This window comes from Schistocerca cancellata, chromosome 6 (assembly GCF_023864275.1).
Source record: "Schistocerca cancellata isolate TAMUIC-IGC-003103 chromosome 6, iqSchCanc2.1, whole genome shotgun sequence".
Classification (NCBI taxonomy): Eukaryota; Metazoa; Arthropoda; class Insecta; order Orthoptera; family Acrididae; genus Schistocerca; species Schistocerca cancellata.
Genome location: NC_064631.1, coordinates 246,493,040 through 246,512,831, shown reverse-complemented (window position 1 = coordinate 246,512,831; position 19,792 = coordinate 246,493,040). Strand labels below are relative to the sequence as shown.

The 19,792-nt window shown below is 39.5% G+C and overlaps 1 protein-coding gene across 1 annotated transcript in view; it reads left to right on the top strand.

Annotated features, from left to right (window-relative positions):
- Positions 1–19,792, top strand: part of LOC126191497 (collagen alpha-1(IV) chain-like) — a 594,967-nt gene that overhangs the window by 550,327 nt on the left and 24,848 nt on the right. Inside the window, exons 30-31 of the mRNA XM_049932389.1 lie at positions 3,817–3,987; positions 14,879–15,064. Of these exons, the coding sequence (XP_049788346.1) occupies positions 3,817–3,987; positions 14,879–15,064 (357 nt within the window). The remainder of the gene's footprint in view (positions 1–3,816; positions 3,988–14,878; positions 15,065–19,792) is intronic.

The following is a 19,792-nucleotide window of genomic DNA, read 5'->3' as shown; positions in this document are numbered from 1 at the left end:
TTTACAATAATTTGTGATCAGATTTCAGTCTGCTTCTTCATTAGCTTCCACAGTGCTTGCTGTTGTATAGTGGTGGGCAGCACATGTATTTTAACTGATAAACTTTTTTTAATCCCTGCAGGATTTTGTGGAGAGCATTTAACTGATGTGGACAGATACAGTACAGAGCTAGTGAAAGACATAAAAATCATGTGTTATTATCTTTGCTGAGGGGTGAAAACTATATGCTGGAGGTTTTGTATGTGAACTAAGGAAACAGCATTAGTATGGTAATTGGTATATGTAAAAGGAGGAATATTCTCTCCTAATTTTAGTTTCGGTTTGTGTAGCAGACTGATCTGAAGAAAGCAAGAAATCAGCTTAAAAAGGTGATAAGAAATGATGAGATAGTGTGTTTGTGTGTTTCCTTCATTGGTAACAACATTATCTCATGATCAGAGATGACAAGCCTTTCCTTAATTTAAGACAGTGAAGCATGTTAATGTTTACCAGTTACAAACAGTTGCCTCGACTATCATATACATAACTACAGTACTGTAGAAAAACAAAAGTTTGAACATAAAAAATGATAAAAGTGACAGTAAGAAACTGTGCACACCATCTGCTGCACGTAATAATGAAACTAATGTGGGAGACAAGTATTGTTAAGCCAAGAGCAACAACAAAAAAATATTGTTAGTGTCAATCTGCACAACAAAATAACAAGTGCAAATAGTAACTATGACAATGCATCAGTCATGTGTGAACAAAGAAATGCAAAAAACTAACGTTAAAATAAAACAGATGTGTTCCTTGTACGGAAAGTGCAACATCCTTGATGTAGTCAAATTGGGCACATGCAAGCATACCAGATGTGGAATGCATCTGAGTTATGAAAGAGGAAAGTTTATATGTAGAATGGTAAATGAAATAATTGAAAGCAGAGAAAAAATGAACTTGTGTGGGGACCGACATCACTTATGGCAGAAATAGCAGCATCCCCAGTGTCATCTCCAGTGCCATCAGTAGCAGAACCAGCAGCTGAAACATTACCACAAAAAGCAGAAACAGCATGTTTTCCCAAATGCAACAGAAAGGCAACTCAACATTTTTTAATGTGAGTCACATGAGAGAGAAACGGTCAAACCTGTGTGAAGCATCCCTCTTATGTATTCAAAATGAACTTCCAGTTCTGCAAGCAGAGCTAACTAATGTAGGCCTACTGAGAAAAACTGCTCCAAACAAATATGTAAATACAATGGTGAATAAGTCTCCAACTTTGCCTGATTTTCATCAAAATATGAGAGGCCTGACCAACTGCTAACACACCTAAAAGATGAAGGATATGGAAGTGAATATGATACACTGTGTTTCTCTGAACATCACATCATAAACGAAATCCACATGTTACTAATTGAAAACTTCTGTTCAGCTGCTCATTATTGTAGATCTAGTATGGGAAAGGGAGGTGCTGCAATATTTGTTAGAAACAATGTAGTGTATAAATCTCTAGATTCAAGCAAATACTTTGCTGAACAGTACTTTGAGGTAGGTAGTATTGAGGTAACAGCAGATAGTGTAACAGTTAATGTGCTGTCAATTTACTGGGCATCTGCTGGTTATCTGAATGTTTTTCTGAGACATGTTGAATCACTCTTGTCCCACCTGTCTGGAAATACTAAATAATTCATTGTAGTAGGTGACTCTGATGTGGACTTTTTAACACAAAATAGAAACAGAACATGAAATGTATTCACAGTTGTGAATATGGACAGCCATCAACTGAATGACGACAATGAAATGTGTGCCAGAACGGGACTCGAACCTGGACTGCCCTCTTATTGTGAGCAATCACCTTACCATTTGGCTATCTGAGCACAATTCAAGGGCCAATCCAAAGTTCCATATGTTGTCAATCATGTGTCAACAACCAATGGAGTGTGGAGTGCCTCAGAACTCCATTCTGGGCCACCTACTTTTTATTATTTTTATTAATGATCTACCTTTTTGTACAGACAATTGTAAATTCACCATTTTTGCTGATGACATATGCTGCTTACTGATAATGCAGTAGACAGACTTGATGTGACAGCCAATAAAGTGTTTAGGGATATTGCAAACTGGTTTAACATAAATGGTCTTCCTGTTAATTACAGTAAAACAAACTACATTCAGTTCCATACAACCTCTAAAGAAGAAAAAATATGAGAAAAACTAGGTGCCCTGCTGACAGCTAGGATGTATAGTACAGAATACCTAGGCTTACATATTCATAACAAACTAAACTGGTCAGACCACATCCTGGTTCTGATCAAAAGAATAAATTCTGCTGCTTATGTTTTATGCATGCTCTTACAGTAATATGAAAACCATCAAATCAGCTTCTTATGGTTATTTTCATTCCATTATGGCATATGGATCAAATTTTGGGAAAATCAGCCATTGCCTAGAAAAGTGCTTTGTGCATGGAAAAGAGTCATAAGAATCATGAGTGAGCCCACCCTAGAGCCACATGCAGAAATCCTTTTAAGGAACTTGACATATTCACATCCACTGCACAATGTATATTCTCCCTGATGGGTTTCATAAAAAAAAGCCCATTTTCAAACTTAATGGTGTCTATCTACATCTACATATATGTGATTACTCTGCTATTCACAATAAAGTGTCTGGCAGAGGGTTCAGTGAACCACTGTCAAGCTGTCTCTCTACCGTTCCACTCTCGAATGGCATGCGGGAAAAACAAGCACTTAAATTTTTCTATGCGTTCCCTGATTTCTCTTATTTTATCATGATGATAATTTCCCCCTATGTAGGTGGGTGCCAACAGAATGTTTTCGCAATTGGAGGTGAACACTGTATTATAGTCATGATACTACAAGAAAAGATGATATCCACTATGAGTAAGCAAACCTGAGTATGGTACAGAAGGGGGTCAACTTCAGTGGCTGTGAGATTTCTAATACTCTCCCTTGACAAATTGTTTAGTAGATGATGAGCTCTTGTTAAAAAAAAATTAAGGCACTTCCTTTTGCAAGGGTCATTTTACACTGTAGAGGAGTTCCTGAACCATAATGAATAGTGCCCATGTACCTATAACTCTCAGATCCATTCCCAGACCTTTATTTGTTATCCTGTACACTTATCATTGTAAACATATTTATTTTTCTATGTTTTCTGCACTAAATATTTTATTCTGCAATGTTTATTCAACAAATTTTTTTTCTGCGATAGAACTTAAGCTACAGATACTTTAATATGTAATTAATTAATATTACATTCGTAATACCATAACCAATGTGTAAAACTGACAACTTCCATATCCTGTGAATATTCACAACATGAATCACCAGAACATGAAATAAATAAATAAATAAATATTATAATTTTTTATAAAAATAGTAGAAAACTCCACCACCCAACTGTCAGTGTACCTCAAATCTAAAGAATTTTACAATATTGTTTTATTATCAGAAAATTTTGTAAAACAAATTGCTAATATTTAACTAAGGAACATTATCAGTTGAAGGAGTTGGTGGAAGCAAGTGCTAACCCATAAGAGATATTTCGAGTTGCTGTCTGCTACATGTTGGGTAAATTTAAAGATAGGAACATAAATATGATAGGCAAAACAAACTATATGGTAGACAGCTCTTTCTGGCAGTGCATGTGAAAAAGCTTGTTATGAATATGTGGCACATTCAGAAAAACAACAAATAGTGCAATTGTACTAATCCTTACTAAACTGAGGGTTAGTACTTTCTTACAGTGACCTCTTCGATTACCTTTTAATTGCAGCCAACAAACATGTAATGCCACTCAATTTCTTGTTCACAGGATTCCCAGGACAGCGAGGACCCATGGGCATTCCTGGATTTGATGGTGCAAGGGGCCTTCCAGGCGAAGCTGGAAGACCTGGTCTGCCAGGAACACCTGGATTACCAGGATTGAATGGGATGGCTGGTAATCCAGGGAGACCAGGTCGCATTGGACCAAAAGGATTACCAGGTAACAGAAGTCAAGTAGAATGGTACTCTCATGTCTGTCAGATAGGAACAGGATGTGAGAACAAAAATACCTTTGCCGTATCAGGAATACTGGTCACTGTTATTGTGTTGGACTTCTAGACCAAATGTACTTTTAACTGCTTCCTCAGTTCAGTACCCAATTAGTAATATGGGTATTTGGAAGGAAGAAAAGAAGTGCAGGAACTATTTTCAAGTTGAATTGTACAATTGTCTAGATGCCCACCTTCTACATAAAAGAAACTCAGGCCATGGCGTACCATATACACTCCTGGAAATTGAAATAAGAACACCGTGAATTCATTGTCCCAGGAAGGGGAAACTTTATTGACACATTCCTGGGGTCAGATACATCACATGATCACACTGACAGAACCACAGGCACATAGACACAGGCAACAGAGCATGCACAATGTCGGCACTAGTACAGTGTATATCCACCTTTCGCAGCAATGCAGGCTGCTATTCTCCCATGGAGACGATCGTAGAGATGCTGGATGTAGTCCTGTGGAACGGCTTGCCATGCCATTTCCACCTGGCGCCTCAGTTGGACCAGAGTTCGTGCTGGACGTGCAGACCACGTGAGACGACGCTTCATCCAGTCCCAAACATGCTCAATGGGGGACAGATCCGGAGATCTTGCTGGCCAGGGTAGTTGACTTACACCTTCTAGAGCACGTTGGATGGCACGGGATACATGCGGACGTGCATTGTCCTGTTGGAACAGCAAGTTCCCTTGCCGGTCTAGGAATGGTAGAACGATGGGTTCGATGACGGTTTGGATGTACCGTGCACTATTCAGTGTCCTCTCGACGATCACCAGTGGTGTACGGCCAGTGTAGGAGATCGCTCCCCACACCATGATGCCGGGTGTTGGCCCTGTGTGCCTCGGTCGTATGCAGTCCTGATTGTGGCGCTCACCTGCACGGCGCCAAACACGCATACGACCATCATTGGCACCAAGGCAGAAGCGACTCTCATCGCTGAAGACGACACGTCTCCATTCGTCCCTCCATTCACGCCTGTCGCGACACCACTGGAGGCGGGCTGCACGATGTTGGGGCGTGAGCGGAAGACGGCCTAACGGTGTGCGGGACCGTAGCCCAGCTTCATGGAGACGGTTGCGAATGGTCCTCGCCGATACCCCAGGAGCAACAGTGTCCCTAATTTGCTGGGAAGTGGCGGTGCGGTCCCCTACGGCACTGCGTAGGATCCTACGGTCTTGGCGTGCATCCGTGCGTCGCTGCGGTCCGGTCCCAGGTCGACGGGCACGTGCACCTTCCGCCGACTACTGGCGACAACATTGATGTACTGTGGAGACCTCACGCCCCACGTGTTGAGCAATTCGGCGGTACGTCCACCCGGCCTCCCGCATGCCCACTATACGCCCTCGCTCAAAGTCCGTCAACTGCACATACGGTTCACATCCACGCTGTCGCGGCATGCTACCAGTGTTAAAGACTGCGATGGAGCTCCGTATGCCATGGAAAACTGGCTGACACTGACGGCGGTGGTGCACAAATGCTGCGCAGCTAGCGCCATTCGACGGCCAACACCACGGTTCCTGGTGTGTCCGCTGTGCCGTGCGTGTGATCATTGCTTGTACAGCCCTCTCGCAGTGTCCGGAGCAAGTATGGTGGGTCTGACACACCGGTGTCAATGTGTTCTTTTTTCCATTTCCAGGAGTGTATATTGAGAAGTTAAATTGTACAATTTTCTAGATATCCACCTTCCACAGTGCAGCCAGGAATAAGACTGCACATTATTTGATGCTCTTTTGCGATGAGTAATAAATCTGGACAGTATGAGTAAACAATGATGATGATTGTGTAGGCAGCACATCTTGAGTTACCTTATCACCAAGTCACACTGTTATAGGCAGAAGTAGCCAAGAAGGAACTGTTATTCAAGCTTGAATATTACATTAATGTATAATGACTATAAAACCAAATGTGAAGAGTGGAATTGCAAGCCAGCATATCTTTCAAATTACTATCAAATATTCCACATGTTCAGTTTAGGATTCTTTAGACCAAAGAAATATCTGTGTCACAAATGTATCGTATTTAATTCACTGGCCAGAAATGAAAAGCATTTGAAGCAAGAAATCATGACATATTTACAGAGAAGAGATCTGGCTTGAAAGAAGTGCATTAAAGTCAGAATGCTTGCACAAAGTGACCTAAGTGCTGTGGCTATAAATTTTGATCTTCAAGCTCTGTTGAAGATTACGATGGGTACTTGTGCCCAGATATTATGCCTGAGATAAACAACAGTATATAATTGAGAATTTGAGATGGCAATTGCTATTTGTCAGGTAAGACAGATGGTAAAAGAGGATGGATTGAAATCAAAACGCACATCTGTGATTACAACACAGTGCTGCCAGAAATGACATAATTGGGGATGGGTGTACATATAAATCTACATCTACTAAACATTCTCTTGCCTGTTCTCCTCACAAATACAGAAAAAATGTAGACATTCTTTGATATGTAATATCTTTGGAACAAAATGGTATATCATTGCAATTTTGTGGGGTAGCGTAGCCCTTTGTTTTCTCAACAGATCTTGGCTTGCGTTTTCCTAGTAAATGACAGTGCAGCAATGAATGAAGTAAGATTGTCATTTGAGCAATGTAAGGCAGTACTGGAAGTGGTACCAGACATATGAAAATATGATGGAGGTACAATGGCAATGGTGTAATGTGTACAGAACTCAGCCACCAACACGTACAACAATTTATCATATTCGGGCTAAATTTGAAGCCCCCCCCCCCACCCCCCCCCCCCCCCCACCCCCCCCATGAATCATGGACCTTGGTGGGGAGGCGATAGAGATAGCCATACCATAAGTGCAACCACAATGGAGGGGTATGTGTTGAGAGGACAGACAAACGTGTGGTTCCTGAAGAGAGGCAGCAACCTTTTCAGTAGTTGCAGGGGCAACAGTCTGGACGATTGACTGATCTGGCCTTGTAACACTAACCAAAACAGCCTTGCTGTGCTGGTACTGTGAACGGCTGAAAGCAATGGGAAACTACAGCTGTAATTTTTCGCGAGGGCATGCAGCTTTACTGTATGATTAAATGATGATGGCGTCCTCTTGGGTAAAATATTCCGGAGGTAAAATAGTCCCCCATTCGGATCTCCGGGCGGGGACTACTCAAGAGGACGTCGTTATCAGGAGAAAGAAAACTGGCATTCTAATAATCGGAGCGTGGAATGTCATATTCCTTAATTGGGCAGGTAGGTTAGAAAATTTAAAAGGGGCAATGGATAGGTTAAAGTTAGATATAGTGGGAATTAGTGAAGTTTGGTGGCAGGAGGAACAAGATTTTTGGTCAGGTGAATACAGGGTTATAAATACAAAATCAAATAGGGGTAATGCAGGAGTAGGTTTAATAATGAATAAAAAAAAAATAGGAGTGCGGGTAAGCTACTACAAACAGCATAGTGAACGAATTATTGTGGCCAAGATAGACACGAAGCCCATGCATACTACAGTAGTACAAGTTTATATGCCAACCAGCTCTACAGATGATGAAGAAATTGATGAAATGTATGATGAGATAAAAGAAATTATTTAGATAGTGAAGGGAGACAAAAATTTAATAGTCATGGATGACTGGAATTCGAGAGTAGGAAAAGGGAGAGAAGGAAACATAGTAGGTGACTATGGATTGGGGGTAAGAAATGAAAGAGGAAGCCGTCAGGTAGAATTTTGCACAGAGCATAACTTAATCATAGCTAACACTTGGTTCAAGAATCATAAAAGAAGGTTGTATACTTGGAAGAATCCTGGAGATAATAGAAGGTATCAGATAGATTATATAATGTTAAGACAGAGATTTAGGAACCAGGTTTTAAATTGTAAGACATTTCCAGGGGCAGATGTGGACTCTTACCACAATCTATTGGTTATGAACTGTAGACTAAAACTGAAGAAACTGCAAAAAGGTGGGAATTTAAGGAGATGGGACCTGGATAAATTGACTAAACCAGAGGTTGTACAGAGTTTCAGGGAGAGCATAAGGGAACAATTGACAGGAACGGGGGAAAGAAATACAGTAGAAGATGAATGAGTAGCTCTGAGGGATGAAGTAGTGAAGGCAGCAGAGGATCAAGTAGGTAAAACGACGAGGGCTAGTAGAAATCCTTGGGTAACAGAAGAAATATTGAATTTAACTGATGAAAGGAGAAAATATAAAATTGCAGTAAATGAAGCAGGCAAAAAGGAATACAAATGTCTCAAAAATGAGATCGACAGGAAGTGCAAAATGGCTAAACAGGGATGGCTCTAGGGCAAATGTAATGATGTAGAGGCTTATCTCACTAGGGGTAAGATAGATACTGCCTACAGGAAAATTAAAGAGGCCCTTGGGGGAAAAGAGAGCCTCTTGCATGAATATCAAGAGCTCAGATGGAAAACCAGTTCTAAGCAAAGAAGAGAAAGCAGAAAGGTGGAAGGAATGTATAGAGGGTTTATACAAGGGCGATGCACTTGAGGACAATATTATGGAAATGGAAGAGGATGTAGAGGAAGATAAAATGGGAGATATGATACTGCGTGAAGAGTTTGACAGAGCACTGAAAGACCTGAGTCGAAACAAGGCCCGCGGCGTAGACAACATTCCATTAGAACTACTGATGGCCTTGGGAGAGCCAGTCCTGACAAAACTCTACCATCTGGTGAGCAAGATGTATGAGACAGGTGAGAAATTTGTTAACATCGAGTGTAGATTGAAGTGTCAGGAAGTCGTTTCTGAAAATATTTGTATGGAGTGTAGCCATGTATGGAAGTGAAACATGGATGGTAAATAGTTTGGACAAGAAGAGAATAGAAGCTTTTGAAATGTGGTGCTACAGAAGAATGCTGAAGATTAGATGGATAGATCACATAACTAATGAGGAGGTATTGAATAGAGTTGGGGAGGAGTTTGTGGCACAACTTGACAAGAAGAAGGGACCAGTTGATAGGACATGTTCTGAGGCATCAAGGGATCACAAATTTAGCATTGAAGGGCAGCGTGGAGGGTAAAAATCGTAGAGGGAGACCTAGAGATGAATACACTAAGCAGGTTCAGAAGGATGTAGGTTGCAGTAAGTTCTGGGAGATGAAGAAGCTTGCACAGGGTAGAGTAGCATGGAGAGCTGCATCAAACTAGTCTCAGGACTGAAGACCACAACAACAACATATCAAGCAGCACACTATTAACACTGTATTTGAATATTACAGGATTGTTTCTGGTACTTATATGCATTAACTTACATTTTTCCACATTTAGAGCAAGCTGCCATTCAGCACACCAAATAAAAAACTTGTCTAAGTCATCCTGTATCCTCCTAGAGTCAATCAATGACATACTTTCCTGCACACTACAATGTAATCAGCAAATAGTCACATAGTGTTGCTCACCCTCTCCATCAGATTGTTTATGTATATAGAGAACAAAAGTGGTTGTATCACACTTCCTTCCAGTGCTCCTGATGATACCCTTATCTCTGATGAACACTAGCTGTCCATGATAACATACTTGACCCACTCACATATATGAGAGTCTACTCCACATGCTTGTACTTTCATTAACAGCATGTCTATGTGTATCACTCTGTGCAGGAACCATTCAAACTTTAAAAATTAGCTGGTCACACGTTTTTTGAAACAAGTCATACACTAATGGTGTGTGACTATCCATTTCATAATAGAGAAGAAAAGTAAGTATTTGCCAGTGTATCGCCCTGAAGGATGGGTCCAAATCATTTGTAGTTGCAGGAAGTATCCTCATCCTTTCATCATCTGCACTATGCTGTACAACAGTTCCCTAAATTTCATATGTGATCAGAAAGATATCCCCAAAATTCCAGTGAAGAATGTTTACCTATTTCACTAAGAAAAAAACAAACTTTGTTCACTGTTTTGTAAGACAGAATTTGGAGGGGCCTTTTGTGAAGTAAGCTTAAAAAGAAAGGTATGACCTTCAGCAGATGTGTCTGTTTCAAGTGGCGCAATGGTTAGCACACTGGACTTGCAATCGGGAGGACGATGGTTCAAAGCAACATTCTGTCATGCCGATTTAGGTTTTCCATGATTTCCCTAAATCACTACGGGCAAATGCTGGGATAGTTCCTTTGAAAAGGCACAGCCCATTTCCTTCCCCATACTTCCCTAATCCGATGGGACCAATGACCTCACTGTTTGGTCCCTCCCCCAAATTAATAAACCAACTAACTGAGAGTCCGTGCATGACACACTGCCTGAAATAAGATACAGAAGAGGATTTTGATGCATATTAAAGAATTCTGTGGATTATATTGTTTGTTTACAGCTTTATTGTTGAGTCAGTCTTTAGTTTTCCTTGTTTATTTTGAAGCTATAAAAATGTAACTGACATCTGATATATGTCTGATTTAGGTTTAGTATGCATGCAAAAATTGAGTTAATCTTGGTAATTGCAGAATAATGGACGTAAGGTCATCCCCCACAACCACCAAGGGGAGGGAAGTATGATGCATCAATTTTTTTTTTCATTCCGTATATGTATCTTGCATCATCAGTGCTATAGAAACAGAGTAAGAGAGGAAATTAACATTGTCTGAAGAAATGAACAATTTGGTGTATATGATCAGCATTAATCTTTGTTTAGAATGGAGAACATGACCCCTACTTTTTTCTCTACTTCACAGTCTGTTTTGAAAAGAATGATGAGATGGCTCCTATAGAATGTGTAAGAATAAAATGTCAGTGACAGTTCAGAGAGATCAAGAACTTAGAAAAATTAATTTGGAACACTTATACATTGTATAATCACGGAAATGATTCACAAAAGTAAAGGCTTATAACTGTATCTCCATGAGATAGGCTTTCCCCATTTTCTTAGGACAGATAATAAGAAAAATGCTGAAGTTCATCGAATTATGTAAGTCAAGACGTACCATCATTTACTTCCAGTGACCCAGTTTTCTGTAAAGTCAGCATTACTTGGGGAGAGATGCTTCATTTCACTTGACTAATGGTAGTGGGCACATGGAAACTGGAAAGTGAGACACTGTGTCAGAAATGAATTTTGTTAAGCATGCAACAGTTTGAGCCTCATCTTCTGCGCTTACTAACACACATCCACAGTCACAGTGCAGTTGATAGGAAGAGGACACTTTCTATCATCATTTGTTCTCCTGTTAAAGATACAGGTGTGTCAGCTGGTGTCTGTAAAGCTATTTGTTCAAAAATTAGATCAGTTTTGATTGGAATGTCTTTACTGCAACCTCTATTTTACAAATAGATTTGGTTATACGAAATGTAAAACCAATGTTCTGTAGCCTAAACTTCATGTTAAGAAATTAAGTATCTGTATGGAGCCAGTTATGATAGGGACAGTTTTTGGAGCCAACAGATAGAACATTCTGTTTGAGGTGTCCAGCTAGTGGTATGGAACAAGTTCTACCTCTAATTTTTTTGCAAGTACTTATACAAGGTATTTAAAAATGCCCCATATACTTACAGGAGATAGTACTGCCCAAAACTACAAAATAAATCCTATAAACATATGCCTGGTAATGAACACTTATTGAGATTTGGGCCATTCTGATGCATGGTAGCTGTCTAACAGCTCACACTACAGAAGGTGCTCAATGTAGCTCTTTCAGTCCTCCTCCTCAAAGAATCACAAAGTTGTGTGAATAGACGTGGTTGGCTTTGGATTTGGTCAGGTGCATGGATGACGCTCCTGTAATGTACTGCTGACAGATGTGGAATATGCAAGTGCATTTAACTGTCCTCAAAGGGAGAAATCTAAGGGATTGCAGTCTGTCATGTGGGAAGGCCATCTTGCTAGACCTCCTCAACCAACTCATCACTCATAAAAAGTTTTTCTTAGGTACTGTTGTTGTGGATTGGCAAGACAGCCAATCCACTATGAGGAAGCCGAAAGGCACGCGTTTAAGCTCACGCAGGCTGGCGTGAGGTCTGGAACAGGACAAGTAAATGAGACTAGCAAAACATACGTAGCTGCTGGAATACTTAACTTTAATCCATAATTGGTGAACATCGCTCTTGACGGTACATGTTTTACAGCATCAATAGTAACTGGTAATGGCGCCTTGCTAGGTCGTAGCAAATGACGTAGCTGAAGGCTATGCTAACTATCGTCTCGGCAAATGAGAGCGTAATTTGTCAGTGAACCATCGCTAGCAAAGTTGGCTGTACAACTGGGGTGAGTGCTAGGAAGACTCGCTAGAACTGCCGTGTGGCGGCGCTCGGACTGCAATCACTGATAGTGGCGACACGTGGGTCCGACGTATACTAACGGACCGCAGCCGATTTAAAGGCTACCACCTAGCAAGTGTGGTGTCTGGCGGTGACACCACAACTGTCATACAATGTTTAGATAGTTGAGTAGTGTCCCTTTTTGTGTAAATCACATCTGGTGTCTTTGTGGGAGGGTAATGAACACCAATATTGTAAGTTTTTATATGTAGTTTGACGATAAACAACACCTGTTAATTTTTCCAGTAATGTGAACTGAGTCCTTCACCTCCAGTTCCTCCTCACATATTGATGCTAAGGTGAACCTGATATCTGCTTGAGGATTTGCATGAAACTACATTAGCACAATCTTTGTGAACCATGCCTCATCCACAAATAAAATAAAAGCTGTAAATTGCATATCTTATATGATTCTTCTTTGAATCACTTGGCAGAATTGTAACCTGATGTGATGGTCTTGTGACCTGAGAATTTGCACAGCAGGTAAGTGTTATGGATTAACAGTCACACCTCCATATTTGGTGAGCAGGCTATGTGATGTCTACTGTGTCCCCATTTCCATATTGAAAATGGCCTGCTGTCTGCAAGTTGCTGGAAAAACCTGTTGGAAATTTTTTCAGATTTTTTGAGGATGTTGATGGTATACATCTCTATTCATCTTTATTTGCCATTGACCATTGACATAACAGAATAGGCTTTATGTCTTATACATAATACTGATATGTTTAGGTCTATACATAATTACAAACATTAACTGCACACTCTAAGTTTTAACATGTGTTTCATATATTTTATTACACTATCTACACTTAATATACACCATTACAAGCATTTATACTGAATTAGCTACACAACTAAAAATATTTATTACCTGTCTGTTGATTAACTCTATTGGCAGAATTAGATGTCTGACATTTCTCACGAGGACTAATAGGCCTCCGTTTCACTGTTTGCATTGTTCATAATCCATGCAATACTAATCTTGCTTTGATGACAGCACAGTTTCAAAACAATATGTACAGGGTGGCTGACGTAGGAGATAGGTGAGCAATGAATGTCAACAGGAAGACATCCTATATTACTGAGTACTAGCTGTTCTTGATACAAGAGAACCGATCTGATTCCAAGAAGTATTTGTTTCCAGACATATGTTTTAGGACTTTTTCCTAGCTTCCTTTCCCCATAAAGGAGATTCTTTCTGGCAGGCTAGAAAATGATGTGAATGTTTTTAATGAAAATGGAAACATTGGGCATAAATAAAATCTATTATTTGCCCATAACCTCACTGTGTTGTTATGCTTGACAAAATCAAGATAGTTCAATATATACTAGTGTATGATTCCATAAGGATAACTCCTCTACCATTGTGATGTACTGTGTAGGAAAAAAGGAGTTAATCCATATGACAAAAGCCAGGAAAGCTGAAGATTGCATGCATATCTCTCGACTCTGTTGTAGGAACTGAAGCTTTACAGAAGAAAAAAAAATTGTAAATAGTTCCAGGATATGTTGTTGTTATTCAACTTTGAATTGGTATCACACAGTTCACAGTTTAGGCTAAAAAATAAACTTATTGGCATCCTCCAAAAACTGCCTTACATGAAGCATGTGGTGTCTTTTCTCACTTTGATGACCCTATTCTTTAATGTAGGTATGTTCCCCAAAAGAATCACTTTAATTCACACCATGAATGCGGAATTTGGTGTTTAAAAATGGCATATCAAAAGTATCATTCACTGAGTAATCATTAACAAAAACTATTCCATTCCACTGTGGCAAGGTGCTACAGCAACCAGTTTTGAATTATTTCAGGATAAAAACAATCTTAGTTACAAAATTATTAAATATCACTGAGACACTTCACCATTTTGGTGCATATCAGATTGTGTTAAAGTAGTTGGGTATGTAACCTGTCCATCATAAAGCCATATAAAATGGAAAATGGATGTAACAGTAAACCAGCCAGTTACTGTTGTGTACAGTTTCCATTTTATATGGCTTTGTGATGGATGGGTTACATATCTAGCTACTTTTACATAATCTGATGATTCCGCAAAAGGGTGGAATATGTCATTGATATTAAATAATTTTGCAACCAAAACCGTTTTTGTTCTGAATTAACAAAAACAACCACTAAAGGTAAAACTGGTAAAAAGTAGATCAGACAACTCATGTGTATGATGACCATATAAGCAGAAAGGGGCAAAGTTTGCTTCTCAGTAAAGCCTAAAATTATAATTAATGTGCAAGTTAATGAATGAGTTGAACACAATAAATTTCTTTACTGTAGAACTAAATACTTTGAAAGCAATATTACAAAATTTCATGCACACAAAAGGTTCTAAAAATATGCAACTGTTCACCATGTAATTGTTCAATCATAGCTTTTGTATTTCTGTGAAAATTGAAAGTGAATACAACCTACTGAAAAGCAAATTTGTAACTGTGTTCCTGGAGAGACAATGGATAACGATTCATTTTTTTATTAAAAAAATACATATTTGTGTTAAATAATTTTCTCACATAAGGGTCTACTTATACAATTGCTTATCTGCTGATAACCTCATCTTTGAGTGCCCCTAACATTAATCTAATTGTTTATTTCATAGGATTCAGAGGAATGGTTGGAGATCCAGCACCTCCAGGACCTGAGCCAAAAAGTCGTGGTTTCTTCTTCACACGACATTCACAATCTGTTCAAACACCAGCATGTCCTCGTGGCACTGTTAGGATGTGGAGTGGATACTCGCTTCTACATTTCCTTGGTAATGCAAAGGCACATGGACAAGATTTGGGTAAGTAAAAAGAAAGTACACATCAGCTAAACATTGTGGTATAAGTGTATAAGTCAGAGTAACTATTTTTTATGAGAGCATATCCCAGGTGCCTCTAGTAACAAGCAGATGTTACAGAATGGCCCCCATCAATTGTCTTGATTCTTATAGGATTTGACAGTCAGTTGAAAAAAGATTGCTTTTGAAGGCTGAAAGATTTCCAAGATCTGTTAAGTATAAAACTTTCTGAGTTTATTAACAGAGTTACTGGTAGCTCAGTGCATAGTGTACAAGTCTTTTAACAGTGAAGTTTCTGGTTTGATTATGTTTAGGAGCAGCAACCTCTTGTTTTGTTACTTTTGCTTGAATTCTTTATTCCTTACCAAATTCAAGTGTCAATTAAGAAATATGGAATAATAATTTTTTGATAAAAATACCAAATTATTTACAATAAATCATAATTTGATAGCAGAATACGAAACATCACATAGAAAATAAAATACTTTTTGATTTCTAGAGATTGAACAGTATTTATAGATGTACGCCAGCCGGTGTGGCCAAGCGGTTCTAGGCGCTACAGTCTGGAACCGCACGGCCGCTACGGTCGCAGGTTCGAATCCTGCCTTGGGCATGGCTGTGTGTGATGTCCTTAGGTTAGTTAGGTTTAAGTTGTTCTAAGTTCTAGGGGACTGATGACCTTAGAAGTTAAGTCCCATAGTGCTCAGAGCCATTTGAACCATTTTTTTGTATGTACACTGATAAACCAAAACATTATGATGACTGCCCAATGAAACATTGGATGCCGCATCATGACATGGTAACAAAAGTATGTAGCAGAGCATATTCGAACGGGGGATCACCCTGGCAAAGATATGTACTGTGAATGTGGAAATCCATTGAGATAAGAAACATTGACAAAGGGCAGGTTATTATTATGCAGAACCTGTGAACAAGTATCTTAAAAAGAGGGAAACTGGTCGAATGTTCACATGCTACACCTATGGAAAGAGGTAAAAGGACAGTGAAACTACCCCCAAGTGCTAAATTGTTGGGACATTCGTGATTCATCACAATGGGCTTGTCTCCTCTGTTTAGTAGGATAGATGGTAACCCACAGCATCTCTGCCAAATGATCACAATGCTGGTGCACGCACAACTGTTTCGGAGCACACTGTTCATTGTATATTGTTGAACGTGGAGCTTCACAGCAGACACCCCTCCATTTCACACGTTGACCCAACGACATTGTCAATTACAATTGCAGTGCACACAGGACCGTTGGGATTCAACTGTTGGTCAATGGAAACATGTCACCCCTTTGGGTGAATCACATTTTTTCTAGGTCAATGGTTGTCTACACAAAAAAATGGTTCAAATGGTTCTGAGCACTATGGGACTTAACATCTGAGGTCATCAGTCCCCTAGAACTTAGAACTAGTTAAACTTAACTAACCTAAGGACATCACACACATCCACACCAGAGGCAGGATTCGAACCTGCGACCATAGCGGTCGCGCAATTCCAGACTGATGCGCCTAGAACCGCTTGGTCATTCTGGCCAGCTTGTCTCCACAAATGTTATCATTGAGGTGAACGGCAGCTTGAAACATACAGTGTGCCATAGACACAGGCTGGTTGGAGCAGTATTACTCTATGGGAGACAGTCTCCTGAGCTTGCATGGGATCTGTGGTAGTAATCAAAGACACTTTGACAGCTGCGAACCACCTGCACCTTTCATGCTTGATGTCTTCCCAGATGGCAGTGTCGGATTTCAGCTGTATGGTTGCCCATGTCTCAGAGCCAAAACTGTGCTACAGTCATCATTCAGTATAAATGTAAAAAAAAAAGCTTGTGCCTACTGAGAACTGAACTTGTGACTGTGCAGTTAAGACTTTTACACTACACATTCAGCTGCAAGCACTCTGTTTATAAGATGGAAATGTTTTATACTTGGCAGTGTTTGGAGATCTTCTAATCTCCAAAGGCAGCTTTTTCAAATTTTTGAAATCGTGCCATACTGCTTTAGGAATTTGATGTCTGCACAATGATCTTAGAATCCTTTGAGAATGAAGAATCTTGCAGTGAAGTCAGTCCTTAAGGACCCACTGTAAGAGTCATTAAGTGCGTTTTCTGTGATGCTTCAGCAGAGATGTACAATTTTGTTTTTTTCATTGTGTTGACAGAGTCATCAAAAACAAATACTACTCAATACAGGTTTCATACAATGCCCAGTGCCAGTGGAAAACATCCATTTATTTTTTTGACACCAGTACTATATTTTTTGAAGTGAAATTGTATGTGCTATTCATTAGAGCAGTAACGTACCAATTTACTCTGGCATGATATTTGATTTAATCACCTAAGCAGATTCAGAAGGATGTAGGTTGCAGTAGGTACTGGGAGATGATGAAGCTCGCACAGGATAGAGTAGCATGGAGAGCTGCATCAAACTAGTCTCAGGACTGAAGACCACAACAACAAACAACATGCATTAACAGAGAAAGCAAAACATTAAGAATAACTGCCACTCCAGGAGCAACTGAAAAGTGCTGCTGATGTCAATAGCAGACTGACAGCAAGGTGCATGCTGAGACTCACGTGACAGGGGAGGCCAGACACTGAAGTTCATTGATACATTCACACATCATGTTCCCTAAATGAAGGAGACTCTTCCATGGTATGCAGCGAGTCCTCAAGCTATAAATTATGGGAATTATGATTAAATTACTTTTATGAGGTGGTATCCAAAAGTTCTCGAAACAAATTAATTAAAATGATCATGTTTTACTGATATTTTATTCTGCACCATCCCCTTCAAAGTGTTATCCTCAGGCTGAATACATTGATATGAACATTTCTGCCACTGTGGAAACGCATCCTGGAAGCCAGCTTTCTTAAGGTATTTAGTAACCTCTGGGATTCTGCTTGTATCTCCTCATCCTTCAACTTAATTTTCATCTTGATTAAGAGGAACTCACATGAAGTTAAGTTCGGTGAGAAGGGTGGATGGGCAACAACTGTCACCTTCTTTTTAGTCCAATATTCCAGATTAATGTAGGGTGTATGCAGTCATGCATTGTCATGTTGGAGAGTTCAGTCATTTGTACACCACTTCTGTGGACAGTTTGTTGTTATGTAAGCCATTTCTGGGGACATTTTGGCCTCATGTTTTCCCTCAAATGTTTTAGAGCATCATGATAATACTCTTTATTGACCAGCTGACCACAAGAGATAAATCTTTGCGAAAACCAGTTGTTTAAGTTTCACACAGTCTTGTACATAATGTTGCTTCTGCTTGTCTTGAAGCACTTGTGGGAACAATGTGGCCACAGTCCTATTTGTGTTCAATTCTTCTGACAGAATACATTCAAATGTAACATAACATACTCCCAAGGTATTGCAGAGATCTTGGTTGGCCTATCTAAAATCTTGCAGAAGCAGATTACTCAGTTTCTGAACATCATCTAGTGTGGTCCTAGTTGGCCACTGCCAACAGTTGCAGTTATCAGTTGATGTTTGCCTGTTTTTGAAATACATTTTCTGGTTGTATGTCCACATCTAACTTAAAGCCTGCTTCAGCTTTTGGTATATTTATGAAGTGGTTTTCACAAGTTTAAAACAAAACTTTATACAAGCCCACAGCTATTTCAGATCATCCATCACAAACTACTACCTCATGGATACATGGCAATGAAAATATTCTCACCAACAACTAGCCCAACCACTCAGCTTACAGTCATTTGGGACATGGATTCAAGAAGCATGTATGTGGAGAAGCTTTCCAGTATTCCAGAGTGCTTGTAACCATTTGTGTACAAAATTCAAATTTTAGTAACTTTTGGAAACCACCTCAAAAATATTTATGTTACATATATTAAGAGAAAAACCAGCTGCTTTGAAGAGAAATGGGTGGAAAGGGGGGTGGGGTGGGTAGGGCAGTGGGGAATCACTGTTCTTCTTCTTCTACTAGTCAGTTGTTGTCTTTATCTAACACTTCAAACAAGGCATTTATATAACTTTGCACAGACGACTATTGGCTGCCTATGTACTAAATTTGGAAAATCTGTTTAATGTAAACATTAAGAATTGTGCAAAATTTACAGCCCTGGGCCCAGAAATTCTGATTATTTATAGAAAGATTGGCAGAGGGCTTGTTCTTTTGCTTTGTTTTTGAATACCTGAATTTCCAGTTTCCACCTTGCTGTCTGCCAGTAAACTGTTACAGACTTTTTAGACCAAAATATAAAAACTTGTTTGAACTGTTGATAGGGATGCATAGAGTATATGGAAATCATTTTTACTTACAGTATTGTGTTTGTGAATTCCACAGTTTATCCTAAATTGTTATTAATGAGAAAGACCATTAGGGAATGTATGCAATGGTGTACAGCCTATGAACACAAGCAGGCCAAGCACTGAATCTCAGAATGCAATATTTAATCTAGTATGATATGGAACAGTGCAACATAATCCCACTCCCCTTGCATCTCAAATTATTAATAACAATTTCTTAAGATTTGGAGATAGTGTAGTCAAAGGACTGCTTTCAACTTGAGTCTGTACATCACTATTTTGTTGACTGACATTTGACTTTTATTTAATATGTCTGAGCTAAAAACTTGTCAAAGTGACTGTACGCTTCTTTCCATTTACAGTGTCCACAGCATATCATGTATGCATAATACAATAATTTTTGAGTTTCACTGGATGCACTTGGCTCCACCTTCTTGCATTAGGAGACTTTAATG